At 42.7% G+C, this 24910-nt stretch overlaps 1 protein-coding gene across 2 annotated transcripts in view; it reads left to right on the top strand.

The window, feature by feature from the left end:
• The window catches only part of SPRED2 (sprouty related EVH1 domain containing 2), a 111292-nt gene that overhangs the window by 59531 nt on the left and 26851 nt on the right, over positions 1-24910 (top strand). Inside the window, exons 1-2 of one of the 2 annotated variants that reach the window (XM_087863465.1) lie at positions 849-13298; positions 21685-21862. In XM_087863465.1, coding sequence (XP_087719591.1) covers positions 13216-13298; positions 21685-21862 — 261 coding nt within the window. In that variant the 5' untranslated portion in view covers positions 849-13215. Of the gene's footprint in view, positions 1-848; positions 13299-21684; positions 21863-24910 lie in introns of those variants that run through there. The other variant, XM_045788122.2, reaches the window with a different exon arrangement.

The following is a 24910-nucleotide window of genomic DNA, read 5'->3' as shown; positions in this document are numbered from 1 at the left end:
TTTGAGCATAAAGTGAGTTGAGCAAACACTGCTACCTTACAAAGAGATGTGTTGGTGTAAGGGGACTATGGATGTGACTTACATAACCTCTCATGGAGTGTTTCCAAAACCATATAAGGAAGCTGGAAATAGTAACCTCTCCCTTGTAATGTCAACATTGAGCTCACGAATGAGGCTGGGGCTTGTGTCCTCAAAGGAAACATGAGGAACAGCCACCAGATAGTCTTGGGAGGAGAGAGCCCCAGGCATTTGTTCATTGGGTGGATGCAGCCCTCGACAGTGGCCTTTGGCCACGTGTGTCATACCTTCAGGCTGGAAACTCCCACACCCGTGGTGACCAGGTTGCACTGTGTGAATGGTGCCCATTCACATGTACGATAGGTTCTTATCTAACTAGAAAAGTGCCTTGTTTGGGTACAAATTAGACTTGTAGGGACTGGAAAAAACTTTCTTTAATTTTTAAATTTTATCATGAAAATCTTTAGATACTCAAGAGAGAATAATATAGCCGGTCCCCATATTACTTACCACACAGATACAGCAATGATCAAGATTTTACCACATTTCCTTACCCCCCCTTTGGTAAGCTATTCATAACATCGCAGATATCACATCATTTCATCCCTTACATACTTTCTCTAAGAAGTAGACATTTTTCAAATACAGTGCCACTCTCCCACTTGACAGAATTAACCAAAATTTTGAGGTGTAGTTTTTACAAAGCTCCTGCAGCTAGGTTATCTTACAACCTAAGAATCAACAGGGTCCGTGCCTATACTAATTCGCTGATATCTTAAAAGAGTGGTGGGGGGGCGGGGGGTGGTCCTTGCTCTCAGCTCTGAATCAGATTGTTTGGATTGGAGATGGGGGCGGGTAAGCAATTTGCACTTGTGGTTCTACCACTGTAATCTCAGGTATTGAGCTGTGCCATTTGCTTCCTGGGCATTTCATAGTATCATCAATGATTGATAATCATAACTTACAGGAATTCTTTTAAACAATATTTTAATGGGAAAAAGCATCTGTCAGCTGTCAGGCTTCCAGCTTCCACTTTTGAGAAGCAGGATGTTGAATGTGAGTAATGACACAACAGGCCTATAAAATGCGGACTAACCCTCAGATGACTCATCCAGTACGATGCAGTATATTTGTCAAGGAGACTGAATCATATATGGGGGAAACCACTTTTCAAGCAGCCAGCTGGTTCTCAGGTCCGCAAGAGACAATCCATTTTTATCGGAAGCTTTATAGTAGCAATAATGCTAATCGCCAGCACCTGGGCTCTACAATGTAGCGGAAATGGCATCACCGGGCGGGTATGTGCTTACTGTTTACATGAACTTTATTTTCTCCTTGTTCTCTTCTGCCTAACCTTTCTGATAATTTAATATTTTTTAAGGGAGGAAAAAAAATTATTCTAATTGGAAGGAACTGAAGTGTTTGCGTGTGTGTGTGTGTGTGTGTGTGTGTGTGTGTGCGTGCGCTCACATGCAAGGACAGATAGGTTACCACTGGTCTTTGGACGGACAGAGCTCTTGTCCACTCATCTCCCTCTCAGAAAACAAATTTCTCCTTAGATATTCAGGTAAACTCATCCCTTTTATTAAGCCCTGAGTTTAAAAGACACTGCCTAGGAAACCACTTTTGCAGAGATGGTATATCTTTTGGGTGGGTAGCATAAAACTTGAATAAATAGAAAGAAAAAGAAGGAAAGAAAGAGCAGAGGTGGGCTAAAGGATATGGTCTAATAGTAACTATTGTATTTATGATGTTGGATTTATTTTCAATATTGTGATTTTTTCTTATCCCCCAAGATACACGACTTAATGTAAGAAAGCTTTAGTCCCCTACTGAGTGAATATGTCTAATTTTTGCAAATCATAATTTGCTCATACTGAAATCATGCGTTAACTTTTCTAGGTGGGAGAAAGAGTAGTGGGGGTTTGGTAACAACATTTAATTATAGCTTTCACATGATCTGAAGGATTGTTCTGCATAATTGGGAGGCTGTGTCGCCTGTCTGACCTTCTCTCTTTCTTCACTCACTAAATTTAAACAATGCCGGACTCGTTGAAGGCACAGATCTTGTTTATTTGAGTATATTAAACATTCCTCTGTGTGTTGACAGTCCGTTCGGTGTCTCCTCATATTTTTAAAAAATACTTTTTGTGTCCTACTTGTTAGGGACAGATGCTATAGTTAGTTTATAGGAGTACTATTTATGATTATCTAGTCTGTCTATCCAGAATGGCTGGGTCGGGACCTATAACACAACTGCCCACAAATTTGCTTAAGACTGAGCATTTGTGGAACAGCTCCATCTTTGGTGGTATATTGTGTTATCACTCAGAGAGCATTAAGCAGATCTAGGCTTACCGAGCTGGAAATTTGGGCAGTCTTTGTTTCTCTTCCCCTTTCTTGTAAAGCCCATAATCATGACTTGTTTTCCTTGAGGGACGTGTATTCTAAACTGTTAAATGTCTCAAATTGACCTATTTAAATACATTCAGAAATTCCGAGAATACGGAAAGCCAGCATGAGGAGAGTTTGTTTCTGTTCTGTCGATGAAGAGGTACACTTTTTTTAGGATGGCCAGTTTGTTTTCGAAGACAGGACCATCTCCAAATTTCATTAATTTTGCATTCTATAAATGAAAGCCACCTGTTATGCTGTAACATGCTAATTATGGTAGAGGACAATAATGAAGAAGAACAGTATTTGAAATATGTGGGGGTTTTGCTAAGAATTTTCCTGCCCACATCTGTAGTGCTTATTTTTATATGCGTATGTGTATACATGCTTGTATAGTGCGTATTTAATAATAGCATTTGGTGGTATTAAAAAATTCTTCAGATTCAAAGTAAGGCTTTTTATGCCTTCTCATTAACTTTTTTTAAGTTGTAGAAGAAAAGCGACTTTAAAAATGTTAGCTTGAACCTGAATTTGTTTCTCATAGATGGGGTTCTCTCGTTGCTTTGATGGACGCCATAGATTCAAATTTCACTTTGTCAGAAGTTATCAGAAAAATAATGTGATTTAGGGGCGTCTGGGTAGCGCAGTCGTTAAAGCGCCTTCGGCTCAGGGCGTGATCCTGGCGTTCTGGGATCGAGCCCCACATCGGGCTCCTCTGCTGGGAGCCTGCTTCTTCCTCTCCCACTCCCCCTGCTTGTGTTCCCTCTCTCGCTGGCTGTCTCTCTGTCAAATAAATAAATAAAATCTTTAAAAAAAAAAGAAAAAGAATGTGACTTAAAGATGTGAATTAAAGGCAGAATAGCTCATTTGCTCTGATTGCACTGAAATCTTAGGTTCTGTTTTATCATATTTTTCCCCTTAGAGGCCTACAGAAAGTGGTTAAAGGCCCGTGTATAAAAACATTTCGTCTGACGTTCTTGACGTATTGGCATTCTCAGTGAAAATGTCTTGCTTTCCCTGTGATTTGTGTGGAAAGAGATTCAGGTCCTGTCCAGATCATTTTAGGGCAGCATAGATTTTCGTTCAGCTTTGGTTTCATTACCCACTCAGCATCTTGATGACTGCAGTTTGGCAGTGACAGTCACCCCTGGCATTGTGGCCACTGCTCTCAGAGGCCCCTGTGCTGTTAAGCACCATGAGCTGTTGGTCCAGAGTGACCACGTGCTTTTTAGATTCCTTCTTTACCTTTTGAGGGAAAAGGAATACAGAGCCACGGCCAGTACCAAGGGTTTCGGATCATTCAGCTTGGAAGCAGTCAGTAGGTATTGAGTAAGCTGCTGCCTGTGTTCAGAGCTCTGTGCTGGGTGGTGTTAAATTAAAAAAATGCGTGTTATCTGGGCCCAGCCCTGTCCTGGCTCTCATTCCCTCTTCAGGCTTTCCTTTTATTCATAGATTTACTGGAGTCTGTCATCTGGAGCAGCTAATTGCTCTGCGTAGAAGCACCTTTTAGCTACTCCCTCCTGGCTCTTCAGAATCTAACACTTCTTAGATGGCTATCGAGAAAACTGGCCCACTAAAAAAATTCATTTGTTAGTTTTGGAGGCCGTGTTTTTCGAGCCAAGTAGAGTGACAGCCTCAGACAAAGGATTTATTTATTTACTTTTTTTTTTTTTTTTTTTGCTTTCTTCCTTGAGAAGCGTGGCGGTCAGGGAGAGCATTTGAACCCTCAGAGCTTAGGGCATCTGGAGTATTTTATTGGAACAGATAGTAAACATCAAGGACATTTTTTTCCATATCTTTGAGAGTTGAAGACCCCTCCCCTCTTTAGCATCTATTAAAATTATACTTAAGGACTCAGAGCTATGATTAATTCAGTAACCATTTAATAAAAACATTGTTATTTAAAATCACCGTAGATGGGGGCACTTGGCTGGCTCAGTCAGAAGAGCTTGGGACTCTTGATCTCAGTGACATGAGTTTGAGCCCCATGTTGGGTGCAGAGATTACTAAAAATACATACATAAATAAAATCACTATAGATAACCAATATTTTAAAAACACTTATTTGTGTTTAGAGAGACCTGTTCTGTGAGTTTATAATCTTTTCTTGCTGTACAGGTGGGTGATCTATGGATGAGTGGTGATAGCTGCAGCCCCCAAGGGGAGAGCTGGACCTGTCCATTGCCTCTTGTCCGCTGCCCACTGTTCTGCTGTTACACTGTCCTCCCCATGTCCGAGGTTGTAGGGAGGACATCCTGCCTGCATAGTGGGTGGGGATTAATAGCACTTGTAGGTAGGTCTTGTATCATTATCTGGAAATAACAGTTTTCTTGTTGTAGCTCAAAAAAGCCAGAGACAAGCACAGAATAGCCCTCTTAGGACATAAACCCCACTATTAAGGACACATAAATGGGATGAATGACCACGGTCTTATTCAAACCAGCATGAACTTTTCTTAGTCCTGAGCATTCTTCAGGTATAAATTTGCTGACGGCTTGTGTGCATTGACATCTGTGCCCAGACTGTCTTTAGGGTATATGTGGGACAATTATGAAAGCCATGCGCGTTCCCAGTTGGATTCTTAATCGCCAACATTTCTTTGTAATTACTGATCACCATAGAGAAGGCGAATGCTTGAGAACCAGGCTGGCACTTCAGCCCTTCCTGAAAGAGCTTTTGGCTTACATGATAACTCTACCTTCCTTGCCTCACACTCTGAGAGCAGCACAGGGAGTTAGCTACACTGTCTTCAGAGAGCTCCGTGTGCAAGGAACTGCAGCAAGATACTGCCTCTTTCCAGATTTCAACCCGAGAGATGACTTCTAGTTTTCAGTGTGAATTCATGGCGTTGTAAAGATTTTTCGCGTTGGTGATGTCCAAGCTGGGTTTGGCCTTTTTTGTGGTTTTCTTTTAAACACATGTTCCTTGTACCCATCCAGTGAAAGAGATGGGTTGCCTGCCCTTGCTCTAGCCCCATGAGGCCTGCTATTTGACTGGGCCTCTTGAATTCCATGAAATGGAGCGCAGACAGCATGTGTCATAAAGGCTGCTTGGGAAGGGTGAAGAGCAAAATTAGTGCCTGTGGGTGGGCATGTGTTCTCATCACATCGCCAAAGAACTGCAATGTGCAAAATCTGGCAGGAACTTGTTCCAAAGAAAAATAAAACAGCCCCTTTTTTCCTGCTTTGAGAAATATTAAAAAAACATCGCTAACCCTCATGTTGAAGAAATGGAACTGTTAGAAAATCTTTGTGATTGTGTGTGTGTGTGTTTTAATAAAAATCTTAGAAATAGAGGTTAGTAAAAAGGGACTAATCATATGAAATATTTTTAGGGATTCTGTCACTTATATTGTCAACATCATAAGCCTTCTATTTGCATGTAATTGGTTAAGGTGAGGGGAATTTGTTAGAGCTAACAATTAGGGGAAAGACTATTACATTTAACTTTCTTCTGTCCTTTCATGTGATTTTGTAAGAAAAGCCATTTTTTTTTAATCTCAGTAAAACCAATTACAAAGGAAATGTTTGCGTTTTTCATATATGTGATTTGCCTTGTATCCGAAAGAACAAAGCGTAGGCCACATTTACATTTATATTTGAGGCATGAGATCTTCCTTTTATAGTTACTTTCTGAAGGTCTTGCAAATGTGTTCATTGTTTCTCATAGCGTAGAAGAATATTTCATAGCTTCAAGCGTGCTCACGATGTTTAGTTTGCACAGTGGACATACGCTGACTTGATAATTGGGGGCGAGTTTTGTGGGTTATTGATGTTGTTTTGTTTTTAAGGATTTTATTTTTCAGTTGTCTCTACACCCAACATGGGGCTCAGACTTAACCCCGCCATCAAGAGTCACATGCTGTCCTGACTGAGCCAGCCGGGTGCCCCTGTTTTGTTTTGTTTTGTTTTGTTTTTTAAGTGGCAATGTTTACTTCTTAAAGGTGACAGAAACTTCCTTAGCCAAAGCCCCATATTCCTGCATTTGGGGTCCTCCCCCTTGAGTATATTTATTTCAAGTGTCCTCTTTTTGTTTCTCAAATTTGTCTTTTTTTTTTTAATCATGGCCAAATAAATAAATTAATTAAATAGACCATCTTAGCCATTTTTGAGTATATAGTCCATTTGTGTCCATTATGTGCACTTTGTTGTACAACCAATCTCCAGAATTTTTTCATCTTGCAAAACTGAAACTATAGCCATTAAATACTCCCCATTTCTCCCTGGTCTAGGATCACCATTCTGCTTTCTGTTTCTATGAATTTGACTACTTTAGAAAGTGGAATCACAGTATTTGTAATTTTGTGACTGGCTTATTTCACTTAGTGTAATATCCTCATGGTTCAACCACGTTGTAGCAAATGGCAGGATTTCTCTCTCTCTCTCTTTTTTTTTAAACTTGAAAAATATTGTATGTAGATATACTACATTTTCTTTATCCACTTATCCCTTGATGGACATTTAGGTTCTTTCGCTTCTTGGCTGTTGTGAGTACTGCTGCAGTGAACATAGATGTGAAATTAATTGCCTTTTGAGATAGGAATTGACTTTCAAGAAATGTTAGAGTTAATCCTCTAAATGCAAACACATAAGAAAAAGTGTCCTTGTGTCATATCACCTTATGTTTATCCAGGCTTTTCATTCTGCCCAAGAGTTTCCATATGCCAAGTTACTCACTGTAGGAAATTGCTGGGTAGGTGGCAATTTTTGGTTGCGTATCCACAGTGCCTTCAGGGATCGTGACTTTCCTAGAGGTGAGCTTAGTCCTGGGAGGTGGCTAAAGCACACTGGTGAATGGGGAGTTCCTCTTCAATGACATTAAGATAGGGGGTCCTTTTCTTTTCCTTCCAATATTAAATGGCAGCCAACAGTGACAGCATGACTTCGGGGTAGTGTAATTACATCTGCTTGGCCCTCCAGGCTGCCACCGTGTCAGTAAAGCTTTCTGGGTGGTTGGCCGTGGTCACTTGGTTGCCCTGCCTCAGGCAGTGGTCGTTGGCCACCACTGGATGCATGACCTACCGCCTGGTTGGGCTCCCTGGAGCAAGCATGTTGGTAATGGTCAGGAAAGCCTCCAAAGGTCTCAATTATCTGTGAAGGTCGTGAGTCTTGAAATAAAACAGCTTCCAGTGCTTCCACAAGCTGGTAGACTTGGTCGTGTGGGGGTAGCTCTAGAGTTCCCTGGAAGTTCTTTTTGGAATGAAACTAGAATACCGTCCCATAAATGAAATAATATTTTAAGCCTATTGTGTTAAACTGCGAGCAAGCGTGGTGGCTGGTTGGCCTGCACATCCTCCTTATTGCTCTGTTCTCTGACGGCAGGAGAGTAACTTCCTAGAAGCACATGAACTGAGTGGATGGCTGTTTTGTAATAACTCGGAAGGAAATTGCTCTGGTAGGTCAGATCCTGTCTCTGTTGTGGTGAAGAACTAGTCAAGAATCTGCTGCCGAGCGATTATCCTGTGAGCCCGAAGCTTGTTTTGTCTTTCTTGATTGTTCACCCACAGTCCTGCCACCGTAGAAGGAAACAACCGTTTCCTCAGTAACGCTTAATTTGGGATTCCTAACCTGTAGCGCTGATACTGATACCGTTGTTACATTTGCATTTAAACCAGTCACTGTGAGTTTGGTTAATTTAAGCAAGCTTTCCTTTTGGTTTGTCTGCTTGCTGTTTAAGTGAAAAGATTTCTCAACCTTACTAGCGGGTGATCATCAGGTTGGCCCTTTTTAGGCTGGTCAAGGTCCACGGGTCCCAGACGAAGCCTAAGTCAGTTTAGGGGTTCCTCCTTGCTTACACCACCTCCCTCACCCCACGTCAGATAGGAACACTCTCAGCCCGAGCTGAACAGAACTGGCTGTTCCCACTGAAGGTGGGCAACAAGCCTTCTGTTAAGGAGACCCTCAGTGAGCAGTCAAAGCCATTTGGGCATGTAACTGTGACTCATGTATTTTAGGGCTTGATTAGGCTTTCATGGACTGGTTTGGGAATCCTGATGCTTTTACCATTTAATGTTTTTTTTTCTGTAGGGAAAAATACATTCCAGTTTCAAAAAACTGATTTACAAGAAAACTTTTAGACCAGAACTCATTCGTGACATTGAAGGAGCCTGAACCAAACGTGAACCTTGAGATGCTCCGAGTTGCTGTAGTCAAAGGACTGTAGTATATGTCTCTCCCCATTTTTAAGTTAGGCAGTTGCTTCATTACCCTTTCCTAACATTTTTTTCCTTTGTCTTTGAAGGTAATGAGGACTTGGTACTGCGCATCGGTCTTAAGTCAGTTCATTAAAGCATACAGGATGAACTGTTTGGGAGAAAGGGAGCAGCACACCCCTGTTCTCTTCTTTGCCTGCATTTGGTCTATAAATATGTCTTGGGGATTTTCTTCCATGTGGCTAAAGAGAATCTCACATTTGTGGATGGGTAAACCCAGCTAGATGGCTACATTGTGCCTGTTTTAGTCAAACTTCTTAAGAAACTTATTAAAACTCAATTTTCATCATTTTCTTGTTTTTTAGAAATACTTTGATAGACTTGTTTTGCTCCTGAGAACCTTAAAATTGCATAATGATACTTGTACCAAGAGAACATATCTGTTAGTTTGTTGTGGTTTCAGGTCTTTGTAGTTTCGAGGGTTTTATTTTCTCCCCCAAGTCAAAATATGTTTTCGTTTGTGTTTTACCACTGCAGGTTTTCTGATCTGCTTTTGTAGAGTATTTGGGTGGCTTAAGTTTGCTAAGCCCTCTGGCACAGCTGAAGGACTTTAAGTCCCTCCCCACTTTTTTTCCCCCCACAAAGTTAAAAGAGGGGGCCAAAGTTGAAAAGGGTCCTCAGAGGTTAGTGGACCCTACCTCTCGTTTTACATATGAAGAAACAGACTCACTTTCAGATCATAGAGTCTGGGTGCCTCACCCAAGAGGTTGGAAGAGATGTGTGTGCAGCAGAGGTCACGTCTGCTGACTTAGGAAACTAGCTGTACTGACGGATCTGAAAATGAAGATGGCCTCTACTGCTGGAAGGGTTGGGTAGGATTTCCCAGCCCCTCGCCCCAGCTCTGCCATTTTGTTCACATGGCTGTGTTATTAGTGATACCTCATTTCTCCTTAGGAGTCCTTGACAATCAGTTACCTATACATGAAACTTGAAGAGACCAATGAGAAGAACTTATATCCTCTAGATCACCTACGTCTGATATGGGAAACCTTTGCCACAACATAGGAACCTTTTAAAAAAAAAATTGTGGGGGGTGGTGTCGGTTGTTTACCGATCTTAGTCCTTAATCTGCCCCCAATGCCATTGACCTTGAACAATTCCTTCTCCTGTCTGGATTACAGTTTTTCTAAGCGAGGGGTCTAGAGTAGATAGTTTCTACTTTTTTTTTTTTCCTAGCTTAAGAGATGTGTATCTAACTTGTTTGTGTGGCTCTTCACAAGTCCTGATTGAAGACCTGAACGCCATTTGCAGGCCCCACCTGTATCCCAGTCTTTACCTGGGAAAGGAAGGGGTCCAGAATTCTTCAGTGAGAACAGATGCTTCGCATGTGCTTTGTTTCTTTGTGTGTTAAGCTTTTCATCTCTGTTGGAGGAGGTGGGGGAAGCCTAGAAAACGGGAACAAACGAACTGGTAATTCCTGCCGTCTGAAGGGGCATCTGTGTCCAGGAGTTCTGTCGGGAACAGAAGCAGGGAGGCTCTTAAAATCTGCTCAGCCTATTGCTGGCTCAACATGCGGACTTACTTTTCTCCTTGTGGGCTGCATTATCACCTTCTTTGTGTGAAAGTAGGTTTCATTAAGGACGGGCTCGTAAAGGATTTTGTAGGTTTAGAATTTGGTATTAATATAGTTTGGTGAAGTAATTTCCTGACCTTTTCACCATGGTTTGCTTTAAGGTGGGCAGTGGGGGAGTGGCAGGTAAAAAAATGGGAAATGTGACCTGGACTGCGTGACCAGTAAGCTAACAATGGTACCATTATCAGCATCTTCTAGATTTAGTGTTGATCTCCATTTCGAGTAGTATAGCACTGTAAATTTTCTCTCGCGTCTTCTTTATGGAAGTCTTCATTTGTTGAGAAAAATTGAAAGAAGCATACAGTCAACACTCATGAGCTCCTGTCTGCAACTAACATCTTACTGTTCCCGCTCTATCGTCCCAGGATCTGTGTGGCCATCCCTGTCTCCATCCAAGACACCATGTTATTTTTTGTGTATTTCAGAATAGGTGTAGATATTAGTGCGTTTCTCCCTGAAAACATCTTAGCATGTGGGATCATTGGGTACCCTCTTCCTTTGTTTTCTCCAATTCAGTGAGAAAGAAAGCAAAGATATTCTGAGAAGGTCAGACTTGGAAGTTCAAGGGCTACAATTTAAAGACCTGAATTGGAGATTATTAACTTTAAACAGCTCCCTTTGCCATTTGTGTTTTGAAGTACCAGTTTTTCTATTACATGTATACTTTAATGTGGTGAGAGTTAATTTTCTTTAGTAAACTAACATTTCCATTAGTTGGTCTTTGGGGGTTTAAATGTGGATCGTAAATACCATTTTTGGAAGGGTGTGTAAAACAGAGGGAAAGTCAAAGAAAATTATTGCTTTTGGAGTAAAAAGTGGGAGAAGAAGAAAGGGTTCTTCAGGGGTGGGTTATTTTGTTTGTTTTAAGTTGGTAATCCTTTGATCTTGATTAATTATGAACTCCACTGAACTCTGGGCTCAGCAAAGCAGCCGACAATAAAAGCAGAATCATAAACCTAGATTCAGACTTCGGCCTCTCTCCTCCCAGGCCTCCTAACCCCCACTTCACATTGTGTGATCACCCTGAAACTCAGCCCTTCGGGACAGAGCCATTCCAGTCTGCGAGAAGTAGTTTCATTCTATTTCGGTTTGAATAAATTTTAAATGGTTTACCCATGTCCAAGTTGTCCTGCTCTGGTGATTTTTGACAAAAGCTCAGAGATCTTCAATAGATGCCTTGAATGTTAATAAACTGTTGTGATAAAAATCTTACCCTCATTTGCTAAAATGATTTGTCTATACCTAAAATTCCCATGTTAACGTTGAGAGAATCTGTGCAGAATGTGGGGATAGAATTAATATTAAGATAAAACGCACATATACATGTATATGTTTGTCTTGTTTCTTTGGTAACTAGCTACTGCAGATATGATTCCTTTCGCAGGCATACAGGTTAAAGGGACAAGGAGCGGAGGCAGACTGGCGATGTGTCCAGTTGGGTTTGGAAGCCTTGTTTGGTATAGATATGCCTTGAAAGCAAGAGTCTAAATGTGAGTTTATCTCCCTTGTGCTAATATAATCCTCACTTGTGATAGGGCAGAGAATCACTCGATGCTGGGTTTCACAATAGAAATCTTTTCCAAAAAGTTTTTATAACTTTGTTGAATGCAGCAGAATTGTAATTTTTTTTTTAATTTAAAAATTGTATTACATTTACTTTTTTGTTGTTGGAGTTTAATTTTCTGGAAACCAGTGTTTTAAAACTCAGAAAGTTTAAACTGTATTCCACAGCCCGCTTTTAAGGTAATTAATTACCCACTGTATAGCTACTTGACAGATAAGGAAGGATACAGAGGTCCCAAGTGGTTGACCAGGAATCCCACCTAGGATTTAAAGGCTCATGCCCAGGGATCTCCAGTTCCCTAATTTCCCCCAGGGTGGAAATAGGATTTCTGCTATTAGTAGGGATTAGAGCAAGTAGTTTTCAAATTTCAAGAAAAATGATTACTTTCTTCACCAGTTGTGCACCCCCCACAGTAAACTACCAAGCCTGTCCTGTCCCATTGCTTCAGGCTTGAGCTCAGCGGGGCCTTTTTTCTAGCTGTGTGCATTACTCAGCTCAAGAGGGACTTGCTCAGGAAAGTTATATTGACATAAGGAGAGTTGCCAAAGAGCCATTTAATACAACTTCCAAAATTGCCTTTTCGGGTGCTGAAGTTAAGATTTAATTCAAACACTTCATTGTCCAGGTTTAAAACAGCCCAGTGTTACGATTTTAGGTTGTATATTAGCAGAACAGCCCTCGTGCCTTATCTTTATCATGCCCCTGTCGTAAGTGACTCCTCGTCATGAATATTAGTTAGATATTTAGTATTCTTGTGGCTGCTGAATATAACTGCTGAATTTAAATGTTGGTAGGAAAAGTTTTGTTGTTGCTTTAAAAAAAAAAAACAAACTAAGCTCCATCTCCAAGACATTTGCTATATTACATAAATAAAATAAAAAGGTTTTTACAGAAGAAAAAAAAACCTGAGAGCAGTAGAAGTAGAATCCAGCTGAATCACTCTTTTCCTGTGGAGGATTCATGCATGTTCAAACTACAGGCATTAAAAGTTAGAGGTGAAATGAAAAATATCATTTTGAGCACAGTGCGGTGGAGTGAGTTTAATATAACTTTGTAAACCTTGCTGAGAAGGAAACTCGAAAAGGTAATTGCTAGCATGCCCACGCACTGCCATGGGCGTCACCACCTTCTGTTCACGGACCACGAAGGTTTGCCCCTAGAATCGGGGCTCACGCTGAGGTGGGGGCCCAGAGGCTCTGACCCACCTTGGCCGGCTGTTGATTTTGCTGGCCCGGCGGAACTGTCTGCAGTGCTCCCAGGCTGCAGGGATGTCAGAGGACCCCCGAGTGCCTCTGGTATTTCCTCAACTATTTCCTCAAAGGCCTTGTTAAGCCACTGTAAAGCTCATGGGTCTAATGTCCAGTCCTGATCTTTGTTCCTTTTTGTCTTTGCTTCATTTCCTTTTCTTGGCCATTATGGGTCACAGGACGCAGCAGCAAAGAAAGAGGGAGCAGAATGGTGAATGGCACACTGCCCGGTACCCTCCACTTGGGCCAGCCCTGCAGAACGTCCCATGCCCGAGGACATCTACAGGGCAGGTGCCTTGGCCCCATGCGAGAGAGAATGTGCCAGAATGTTTGGTGTACGTGCTGCTCTGGCTCTTAGGGCCGGAAAGTGTAAAGTAGCACTTGAGATTAGAAAACGTGTCTGTTTCCAGAGCATTGTAACTTAAAGGAAGATATTAGAGACGCACGTAGCAAGCTAAGTCGGCACTCTGTGTTAAATAAGGTATGGGTCTTTCTTTTGAATCATAGAATCACTAGCTTATAAACTACGAGTTCGTGGTAGTTTTTCTAAAGGAGTATGTTTGTATTAAGATTTCAATAGGAAAATAAAAACAGTAGTGGCCGTATCTAATTAACTTGTGAGGATTGGTTTTAAAATTACAAAATATATAATCATTCCTGTTTCACACACCCAGTCTTGCTGGCAGTGTCCTTCACAATAATGGAGAAAGCAACCCTTTCTATTATGTGCAGTAGAAAATGGTGTGTGGGTGAGTGGGTCTATTTATATGCCTCAGGGTAGCTAGGTAGCATAAACAACAAAGAGGCTGGGTTTGTGCATGGCATTTGAGGGTGAGAATGGACATGCTCCGTACGTCCCCCTCTGGGTGAGGGGAGGACTTGGACATGGAAGGCTCCGGTGACCCTACACTACAGCAGAACGCACTGGCTTGTGATGCAAGATGAAAGTGGGGATTCCTGACATTTTCTCCTACCCTCTGTCATGGATTCTGAGCCCAGCACACAGTAAAGGAAGAGAACCTATTCACACCCCCTCTGGGGCTCCCACTGGACCCCAGGCTTTGAGCCTATATTGGTTCCTTGTCAGAATCATTGTAAGACAAGCACCCACTACGACCATCACCTTTTTGGGTACCACCTGTATGTATTGGGGTTCCATTCCTGGAAACTGATTACATACCATTTTTAAAGTACCTAAATTGACCATGAAGCTAAAACTGAGAGCAGCTCTGTTGTAACCGTCTCAGGGAATTACTGTGCAAAGGCGAGGTGAGCTGTGGCCTTTCCGAAAAGCAGGAGCACAATGAAGAGTTCCTCTCTCGGTACATCTAGTCAGGAGCAGACTGCTTCGACACCGTGAGTTCAAAGTCATGGTGTTGGTACTGTTCAGGTACGTGGGTTCTTTTACTAGCAGATACTGGGGTAGGGCAGCCCCCAGGATGACTGTCCATCCAGTGTACTGCGTGGCCGATTTCACGGATGGTCAGTAACCGTAGGGAAGGCTTTTTCTTAAGTGATCGTAGCCCACTGTTCAGCTTCCCCAGCTCCAGCGTCCTGCAAACCAGTTCTCTTTATGAAGCAAACGTTTAACGTTCAGAGAATTCCTTCTGTGCTTCGTAGTGTCTGCTCATCAGCATTTGAGAGGAAAGCTGGTGCCTTTGCCAGAATTGGCTGCTGCCAGATCGGGCATCTTTAGTGGGCCCTTCTTGCCACTGTTTTCTGTAATGGCCTAACGGTACATACTACACATTTCGGTAGACATTAAGTGGGCAGAGCGGGCGGCCTACCTTTAGTGGCCGGCACAGAGCTGAAAATCATGTTACCACCATGCATAGAATATCTACATCATGTATGACTCCCTTGCCTCTAATTTTGGAGTATAGGAATTTTTAAGACCAGAGCCGTCCACTTTTAAAGAAATTAAGTAGTTGATACTTAATGAAATAACCACTCATGAAACCACCACCTGCTTAAATAGAATATGACCAATATCTGGCTTCTGTACAGATACTTGATATACATATATAATCAATGAAATCAAAGAGGCTTTGTAAGTCTATAGGCACAAGGATGACTGGGGGTGGGGTGTGGGATATGATGACGGTAAAGAGTGTGCCCGGCTCTCCTGGAGGACTTGTGTTATATTTGGGCCCAGGTGGCCACTGTGCCGGGTGGGGTGGAAGAGGGAGCCTGAGAGGCTGGGATCTTGGCTAATCCCTCTCAAGGTCTAGTGAAGTACAGAAGGGTGGAAAGAAGAGCGGAAAGGAAGGAAGCAGCGATATTTAGCAGAATGGAGAGAGAAAGGAGCCCTGTAATCAGATGAGGCGGGGCCCTGAGGAGGGGGCCGGGAAGTTTGTGTGGGGGATGTAAAAGTTCCAGTCTCCATCCCCGGAGCCCAGGGCCAGTTCACAGATAGCAGATGGAATTATTTTCCTCTACAGGTGTGCCTGAAAGGTAGGCTCAAACCAGGTTTTTATAAATCTGACTTGTGTTGGTAATTGCTGGAGGTCTGTTTGGGATTTTCTTCTGTTGTCAAGGGCCTGACAGCCTCCCTGCTACTCTGCTCTCTGCCAGCTGAAAAGAGGCCGGCCATCTGGAAACCCAATCCTTAGTGGCCAGAGGAGCTGTTCTTTAAAGGACCTGTTTTGTAATCAGAGTCGGACCTTCAGCAAAAATAATTATGATGCCTACAACTTACCAAACTTCTCTGTATCAAGTACTTGACCTCTAGCACGGCTTTTAACCCTCAGGACATCCCAGCAGGGTAGATCCCCTCTGGTTTTGGCAGATGAGGAAATCTGAAGATCCACAAGAGGATTCTTCAGCTACTGAGGTCAGAGCGCTGCTGAGCCTGTCTGGCTCTGAATGACACTTACCAACCGGGCTGCCTCCTCACCACTTTCTGCACTTTCTTTGTTTACTTCCTTTACTTCCGTAACGTGGTCCGGACAGGGCCTGCTTTGAATCTGGAAGAGAACTTAGAACATAAAAGCCAAAGATCCAAACCCTGCTGTGCCCCCTTGGAATCACTACCCCCAAGTAAAAATCTAGTTTTGAAATTGTTCCTACTCTCCTCCCCATCCTGCCATAGGATGTCACCTCCCTCTTTTGCACATTGAGTGATCACAGAACAAGTCTCATTTTTATAGATAAGCCCACGTGTTCGGAATGCAAAGCTTTTTCCTTAAAGAAACCACATTTAAATGGCAGGTCTCCAGTTGAATTCATAGAAGCCACTTTTTTACTCCTAATGCACTGAAAGAATGTGATATTATTGGGGGGGGTAGTCAAATCCCATATGTAATGACATTGAGGCTTTGGGGGCAGTTTAGCTCAAGTTCAGACATTAGGGCTCCATTCAGTTGGTGTTCGGATCTGCATGTGAAGCTTTACCGGGTCCGAATGAGTTACACCAGTTTAGAAGTTGCTGCTTGCAGAAGCATTTTAAGTTTTGTTATTTTTGACAATAATAGCATTTTTTGAATTTCTTCTGAAGCCTACCCAGCACCATTTTCCTTGTGCAAATTAAAAAACTATCCTGCCCTTGCCCTTCCTGTCCCATCCTCCCCCAAACAAACCCAACATCTGGCTTAGACGTGTTGTTTAATTCTTTCCAGAAAGAGACAGAGGGAAGGTGGGAAGGGAGTTTTCCTCCCGTATACCTTTTTTTTTTTTTTTTAAAGATTTTATTTATTCATTTGACAGAGATAGCGACAGCCAGCGAGAGAGGGAACACAAGCAGGGAAGTGGGAGAGGAAGAAGCAGGCTCACAGCGGAGGAGCCCGATGTGGGGCTCGATCCCATAACACCGGGATCACGCCCCGAGCCGAAGGCAGGCGCTTAACCGCTGTGCCACCCAGGTGCCCCCCGTATACCTTTTTGGTAGTAGAGTACACTGTCGTTTCTGCTCTGGGTGGGGTGACAGGCCGAGTAACATAAATACACCACAGATAGGAAGCGGTTGGCCTGCGGCCATGCAGCTGGATTATCCAGACATCCTTCACAGCTTTGAGGGCAACACTTTATCCCCCTGCCTTGTTTTAAATAGCCAGATGCCTCAGTGAATGCTGGCTTGATGGGGTTGTTGCCAGAGGAGATGTGGGGAGTTCTGCTCCCCCGCCCCTAGCACACACACCCCATCACAGAGGAGTCCGTGCTCTTGGGAAGGGGCATAGGAGGAATTAGGGCAAGAAGGCGGATGTGGCAGACTGCAAGCAGAGACCAAAATTAGCAGCCCCTGTAGTCTAGAAGCCAAGGGGTGGGGTATTTTTAAAAATCTTCAATAAATGAATACTTTTTGGAAGTGAGTTTATGGCATCATCATAAGTCTTGCAAACTTCCCTTTTTCGTGTTTACTTAATTCCCTCAATGGAAGGGAGAAGAGCAGACAGCTGCAACACAAAAAAAGGAAAAAGCATGTTCTAACAAGAGGTGTGTAGAGTTTCAGTTATTCACCTTGGCCATTTCCTATGGGATGAACCCATTGTACACTCAAAGAAGATCTGAGAAAGCTGTGCTTCATGCTGGAGAGTTACAAATCCTGGGGGCCGAGTGGGACATGGCAGAGAAACGTATCTTCTCAACCTCTCTGTGTGTAACTAATCTAAACAAATGTTATCAAATGTTCCTGATCTCCGTGATCTAAAGGAATATGGGTTTGAATCATGAGATGACTGGATTAATGATAGAAACCGTGGGATTATTAGATTTAGTTTTCTTGTTAATGAAATCTTTATCCTATCCTAAGCTATTGTGGCTCATAAGCAAATGCGTGTTGAACGCTTTATTTTTTTCTCTCAGAGATTTTGTTAGCTCTAAGTAACTTTTTAAAAACCTGTTTATAAATATCATGTATTTAACCCATTAATGCTGCAGCCCACCACATGTAAAACACTGCTGTAGGTTCTAGGGATGTCGCAGTGAACAAAAAGGGCAAAGGCCCTGCTTCTATGGAGTTTACATTCTAGTTGGGAAAAGTGGGCAAATACGCCAGGTGTTGTTTTAGTAGCATGTAGAAAGATAAAGAAGGATGAGAAGATTTAAGAAGATTGGAGGGTGCTACTTTATATAAAGTGGACAGAGAATCTTCTCTGATGAAATAACCTTGGGCAGAGACCTGAGAAATAAGGAAATGAACTGAGTTAGTGTGGGGGGAGAGAAGGGGGAATAGCAAGTGCAAGGGCCCTGAGGTCATAGTGTGCTTAATGTGGAGGATAGGGGTAATGGGACTGAAGTAGAATAAGCAAGGAGGAGAGTGATAAGGGCTTAAGTTTCATTTTTACTAAATGTAGGAGGCTTATTAGATGCCTTGTTTGAATAGAGTATCATAATCTGACTCACCTTTGTATTTTCTTAGAAAGTTGGGCGAGTGTGGAAGTAGGAAGGCCCGTTAGGAGACGGTTGCAGTAGTCTGAGAGGTGATGGCAGTGTCGATGGAGGGTGGTAGAAAGTGGATTCTGGCTATATTTCAAAGGGAGAACCAGTAGGATAAAAAGGTATTGAGAATTAAGAGTTCAGTCTGAAACATGTTGATTGAGATGGCTATCAGATGCCCGAGGAGAGAAATCACATAGGCAGTTGATTTTAGTGATCTGAAGCTCAGGGAAGAGGTCTGGGTAGACATGTGAATTTGGGCACTATTAGCACCTCGAAGAATGTTAAGTGGAGTTGTTGGCCCTGGCTTGGTTATGGGTGGTTTTCGCCATCGTTAAAGGAGGAGAGGCAGAGTGTCCTGGTACAGAGTAGTAGGCATGCTAGTGGGCACAGGTGCAAGACCCCTTCTGGCTTTGCCTCTCTTCCCAGGGAAATTCAGACAAGCTCATCCGTCATCTGAGAGAGACAGGGTGGGTGGGCCCGTGAAATAATCTTCTTGGGGACGGATCGGGGAAATGTAGCAGCATGCTGGGGGCTGCCTACAAGCCCATTTGAGGTTAGTGACTTTAAAACTAGACCTATGAACAAAGTCCTGTTCAACGGCCTGGGTGGGGCATGGAGTTAAGGAGGTGGTAGAATTTCACCAGGGTTGGGGTTTCACCGGGCATCACGGTGAAGAAAGAGAGGGCAACGTGTTATGTTTTTGTACAAAAGCGTGTCGTGATAGACTGTGGAGCTTAAGTTGAGTAGTGAATCAAGTGAGAACATGAAGGATGGGGGGAGGGGGTCAGAGCGATAGATGGTTGGTCCCATTGGGGTGAAACCTTGTAGGAATGTGGAGGGAGCGAGCTGCAAAGTTGGGAAGTGGCAGCTGGAGAGCAGGCTTCTTAGAATTGAGGTGAAGGAGGTGGTGCAGATATTAGTAATGGCGAAGGGCCATATGCACCCCAATGTTCATAGCAGCAATGTCCACAATAGCTAAATCGTGGAAGGAGCCGAGATGCCCTTCAACAGATGACTGGATTAAGAAGTTGTGGTCCATATATACAATGGAATATTACTCAGCAATCAGAAAGAACGAGTTCTCAACATTTGCTACAACATGGACGGCACTGGAGGAGATAATGCTTAGTGAAATAAGTCAAGCAGAGAAAGACAACTATCATATGATTTCTCTCATCTATGGAACATAAGAACTAGAATGATCAGTAGGGGAAGAAAGGGATAAAGAAAGGGGGGGTAATCAGAAGGGGGAATGAAACATGAGAGACTATGGACTATGAGAAACAGACTGAGGACTTCAGAGGGGAGGGGGGTGGGGGAAAGGGATAGACCGGTGATGGGTAGTAAGGAGGGCACATATTGCATGGTGCACTGGGTGTTATACACAACTAATGAATCATCGAGCCTTACATCGAAAACCGGGGATGTACTGTATGGTGACTAACATAATATAATAAAAAATCATTATTAAAAAAAAATAAATTTAAAAAAAAAAAGATATTAGTAATGGCAAGGTCACGGGTGTGACCTAGGTGGGGTACCTAAGGTTGGGTGTAAGACAAGGACATTGGGGAAGAGTCCCAGAAACTGAGAGGCCAGGGAATTGCACGGATCCTCTGTGTGAATAAGGGAATTACCAAGTATTACAGTGGGGATCATCGCGGAGAGATGGAGGGACAGTGGGCCCATTTGTCCGTGTCTTCCAGGAGTAAGGGAAGGGATGGAGCCCAGAGGTCTGTAGAAGATTGAAGAGGAGGGTGGTGGTGGCATGGTCAGGCTTGGGAGCTTCAGAGAAACTGGAGCGCGTGCCAGTAGCCTTCGGCAGAGGTGACTACCTTGTCCCACATCGAGGCTCAGCAAGGAGGGCTGCAGGAGAGCGAGAGTGGCCCTGTGTCAGTGAGCCCCAGAAGCCCCGCCCCAGGACACATTTCCATCCAGGTTCAGAAAGCGAAAACAGCAGTCAAAATCACAGAGACAGAAAGTAGAAGGGTGATCGCAGGGGCTGGGCAGAGGGGAGAACCGCAGGGGCGGGGGTAGTGTTTAATGGGTATGGAGTTTCGGTCTGGGAACATGAAAAAGGTCCCGACATGGATGGTGGTGAGAGTTGTAGAGCAGTGTCCGCGTACTTAGTGCCACAGAATTGTATGGTTAAAATGGTACATGTTATCGCCTATGTATTTTACCAGTTTTCAAAATGAGAGGAATGATCTGAGGAAGGGATGAGGAAGTAAGAGGGAGCAGGGGGACACCATGGAGGGGAGTAGAAGTTGAGCCACAGGGAGTCATGGAAAATCCGGGTGAATGCGTTGAGCAGGTGTGTAGGGGAGAGGGACTGTCTAAATGGTCTCTGGTGGACTGGAGATGGCATGGGCCGGACTCTGGCTAGAGTGAGGAAAGGGGGGGGGCTCCTCTCTGACTCCCAAGAAAAGAGGGGGTTCTGTGTTACTCTACATCTTTGTTTCTCTAGAATCTGGCACAGCGCCTGGCCTGTAGAAGATGAGAATATATGTTTGAATGAGTAAAAAATGAATTCTATCCAAAGAAAGAAAACAGCAAATGAGAATTCAAATGGCCTTGCTGAAAAACCCAAATACGTTTCCCCAAAAGTGATGAAGAATGAAAAGAGCTAGAGTTGGTCTCTGGAGAAAAAAGAGGATTTTTGGCAAATGTGCAAAAGAACTTATTGCGAAATTGAAGTTTAGACTGGAAAAAATAAAATCATAAACAGAAGGCTACACATGTGTAAAGGGTATTGGAACTGAAATCTTTCCCCACCTACATACACGATTGCATGGTGAATTTGCGATTTGGAAGGGAATTATCCTGTTCTTGTGCTAAATCAGAAGATTCTTAGCTTTATAAAATGTTAAGCCTAGGTCATTCATTCATTGTGAACTAAGTTTTAAGGGTTGAAACTGTAATATCCTCTAAAGTTCATAGGTTTGTCTTTCCTAACTTAGAGATAACAAATTACAGCAATTAGCTCATTCACTTTTTTTTATTAATACTTACACCCAGGAACTAGAGAATGTCATGCCTGCATACATCTTCAAAGACAAAAATATTTTTAAATTACTGGGTATCGTTTTTAAAAATGTACTTTTGCAGTGTATTTAGTTTAAGTGTTTTGTTTTTTTCTCCCTCAAATTTGAGAAGTGCCACCTTTTAAGGTTGCTGCCAGGCATAGATTTTCTTTTGATGAGTCTAGAAAAGTGCCGGCTGGTGGTCGTCTTGCATTATGAAACGTGTCCTGCAGCTACCAGACCATTGTCATGCCCCGTTCTTCTTGTTGTCGTTTTAGTGACAGCTATATTGTGCGTGTCAAGGCTGTGGTTATGACCAGAGATGACTCCAGCGGGGGATGGTTCCCACAGGAAGGAGGCGGGATCAGTCGCGTGGGGGTCTGTAAGGTCATGCACCCCGAAGGCAATGGACGAAGCGGCTTTCTCATCCATGGTGAACGACAGAAAGACAAACTGGTAATGGCAGACATGCAACGCATGGGTTAAATCAGCAATGACCGATTTCTTTATTGTTTAATCGTAGCCCTCTTCTCATAGGTTTGGTTATTGTTGTTGTTGTTGTTGTTGTTTTTCCCTCCCCTTATTTCTCTGACTACACACTGTTATGAAAGCTTCAGAAGTTAGAACTCTGGAGCTGACGCCAAATGCAAAACGTAATCCTGGCTTCCCAGCGAAGGCACTTCTACCCCACACAGTATACCACAGGTGCTTAGAAGTCGTGTACTCGGCTGGCTTGTTGGCGTCTTTGATTAACCAAGCTGTCTTTCTGTCACTGTAACAAGATACTCAGAACAAAAGCGTGTTCTTTGTTTTGAATCACACAGTAGTAAGCTGTGAAGTCGGGGTTTTTTAAAAAATGTAGGGTTTGTTCATGGGGCATGGAGGGTAAAAGGTCAGGGTTTGGAGGGTAGAAGGTCAAATGCAAAGGCACAATGTCACCTGATGTGTAGTTTCTTGTAAATACTGTTTATCTAAAAGATACTGTAGCTTTTGTTTCAGACACTAATGAATAAAACGTGTTTGGAAAAAGTAGTGGTTATCACACGTCTGTAATAACCCTACATGCTTATTAAATACGGACTTTGGAGAGTGATCATTATTGTTTTACGAGTGGAGCACTGGTAGTTTGTAACGTATACTTTCATGAATGAACTTGGATGTCTAGTTCTGAGTTAGGAAGGAATCCGAGATGAAGAAAAATTGAACGTTCCAACCTGTTTTTATTGATGGCCTTGAGCCTGGAAGAACATCGCTCCTCTCTGTCCTGATTATGGAGTAAATACGCAAAAGCGTTGCTTCAATGTGTGCAGGGTCGTGTTGGATCGCAACAGAGAAAAATAGAAAGACACCACAGGAATTGTCAGTGTTAAATTTGAGACCCTTAACAGTGAGTGTGTCTGTTGAGTTTTATGAGTTAAATGTACAAATTTAATCTTCTTTTGCAGCCACTTCTTACTGTTTAAAAAAGTCACCAAACAGATAAGACAGAACAATTTGTAAATGTTATATATAGATTAACAGAAATGCTATTTTCACCCTTGATTCATTTCCAAAAATGCAATGAATGAAAGTTTGAAGGGAGAACATAGCTCATTTTAAGAAGGGTGTCCATTCAGGAAATTCCCTACATATTAGTCAAATAATCAAAACATTCTTATTTACAAGATAATCACAATAAAGGCGGTGTAACCACACTACCAATAAAAAGTAAAATAACTACCATTTAGCTAATGTCTACCATGTGCTAAGTACAGTGCTAGCGCTTTAGTTAGTCACATCACTGTGTCCTTTCAGTAGTCTGTATAATTATAACTGAAAAAATGAAGAGTCAGAAAGACTCCTCAGTGACCCATCTTGAGGGCCTGGAACCAGTGTTTGATACCCTGTCACTCTGCATATTTTTATGTTGACATAGCTCTGACCAGAGTTTGTCAACAATTTTGTATCTCATTTGCTTTGCCTTAACATTCTTGTAAGAAATTTTCCACATTGCTGGTATCAGGTTGATGTAACATTATTGATGATCTCCTTAGGGTTATTGTAAGTGTTAAGGTTCTTTCCCTTCCCCATCCCCCCCCCCATGACCTACCTGCATTTCCACATTTACTATTTTCTTGGAATAATTTAGGGGTCAGATTTTTATGACTTCGGATACTTGTACAAAGAACTGCTACCAGCTTGTATGAGAATTTCCTTTAACGCATGGGGGGAGTCCTAGATTTTTAAGTCTCTACCAGTTTGACAGAGTAACAGTGGTATCATGTTATTGACTACTAATGGTATCAATGTTTTTCTGTTTGTTAAACAGCTATAACTGTAAATTATCTGTCAGTGTCCTTTGCTTATTTATCTATTGGGGGCCTTATTTTTCTCCTTGCTATGCATGCCCTCTTATATAAGAAAGATATTAATCTTCATCTGCATATTTACTGCAAATACCCTTATGATTTGTTGCTTGCCTTTTTATTTTAGTTAGTGTTCTTTTTCTAGCAAAAGTTGATAGAATATTTTGTCACTTCTTCCCTTTTTTTATTATTTTTGTGTTAGCAAATTATTTTGCCTGAGCAGTTAAATCTTTTTAGATCTCTTTTTTCTTAGCATTTTCACGGTTTGTCGTAGACCATGTCAACCTAACATCCCCTTTAGATTGTCTCATCCAGCCCCTTCATTTTAGAAATATATTTATAAACTTGTATCTTACCACTGACTTGTGCATAATAATTGTAAACTTTTACCATTTTGGTCAGGGCCCTTTATGTCAATAACCTCAGTTAAATTCCTGCAACATTCTGAAAGAGGAAGATACTTTTATCTCCACTTTGCAGTGGGGAAGCTCAGTGCTCCAAGGAGTGATCCATTTCCTCGGTCTAGGCACGTGGTCATTAGCAGAGCCAGCATTGGAAACCATTTCATTGTGAGGCCAAAACCTGGTCCCCTCACACTAACTCCTGCAAGGTAATAGGGCAGTCCTGGTTGTGGACCAGCTTCTGTTATTTGTTGCTATTGCACAAGGATTACGTGCCTTGTCCCCTCGTCGTCTCCCCCCCAACCCCCATCGTGTTTCTCAGTCACTCTGTTTCTCTTCCTGTCCCCTCTATATTCTGTGACTCTACACTTCTAGACTTTTATATGCCCTTGAACTGAAATCACACACCCATATGCCCAGTTGTGCTTCTCCGTCTCCCCACCCCTCACCCTCTGGGAAATTCTGGACTCTTCTACTCAGTGGTACTTAACCCTCATCCCCCCTGCCCTGTCCCACAGTACACACACACACACACACACACACCCTTTGGAGATATGGTGACTCCTCCTTTGGCCTCCAAGCTTCCATAATGCAGCACTCCTGCCCCACTGTGGGGTATGAACCCACGTGGGAGCCTACAGATGGGGTAGGTTGTTGAAGGACCCCCTCTCTAAATGGTGGACTGGTGAGGAGAGGGTGGAGATCATTTTTGGATGGATATATCAGAGTTGCTAGTATTCCAGCTAGGACCAGACATG

The sequence above is a fragment of the Ursus americanus genome, chromosome 7, assembly GCF_024610735.1.
Source record: "Ursus americanus isolate L20-20 chromosome 7, mUrsAme1.1.p, whole genome shotgun sequence".
Classification (NCBI taxonomy): domain Eukaryota; kingdom Metazoa; phylum Chordata; class Mammalia; order Carnivora; family Ursidae; genus Ursus; species Ursus americanus.
This window is presented reverse-complemented; position numbering and strand designations above follow the sequence as displayed.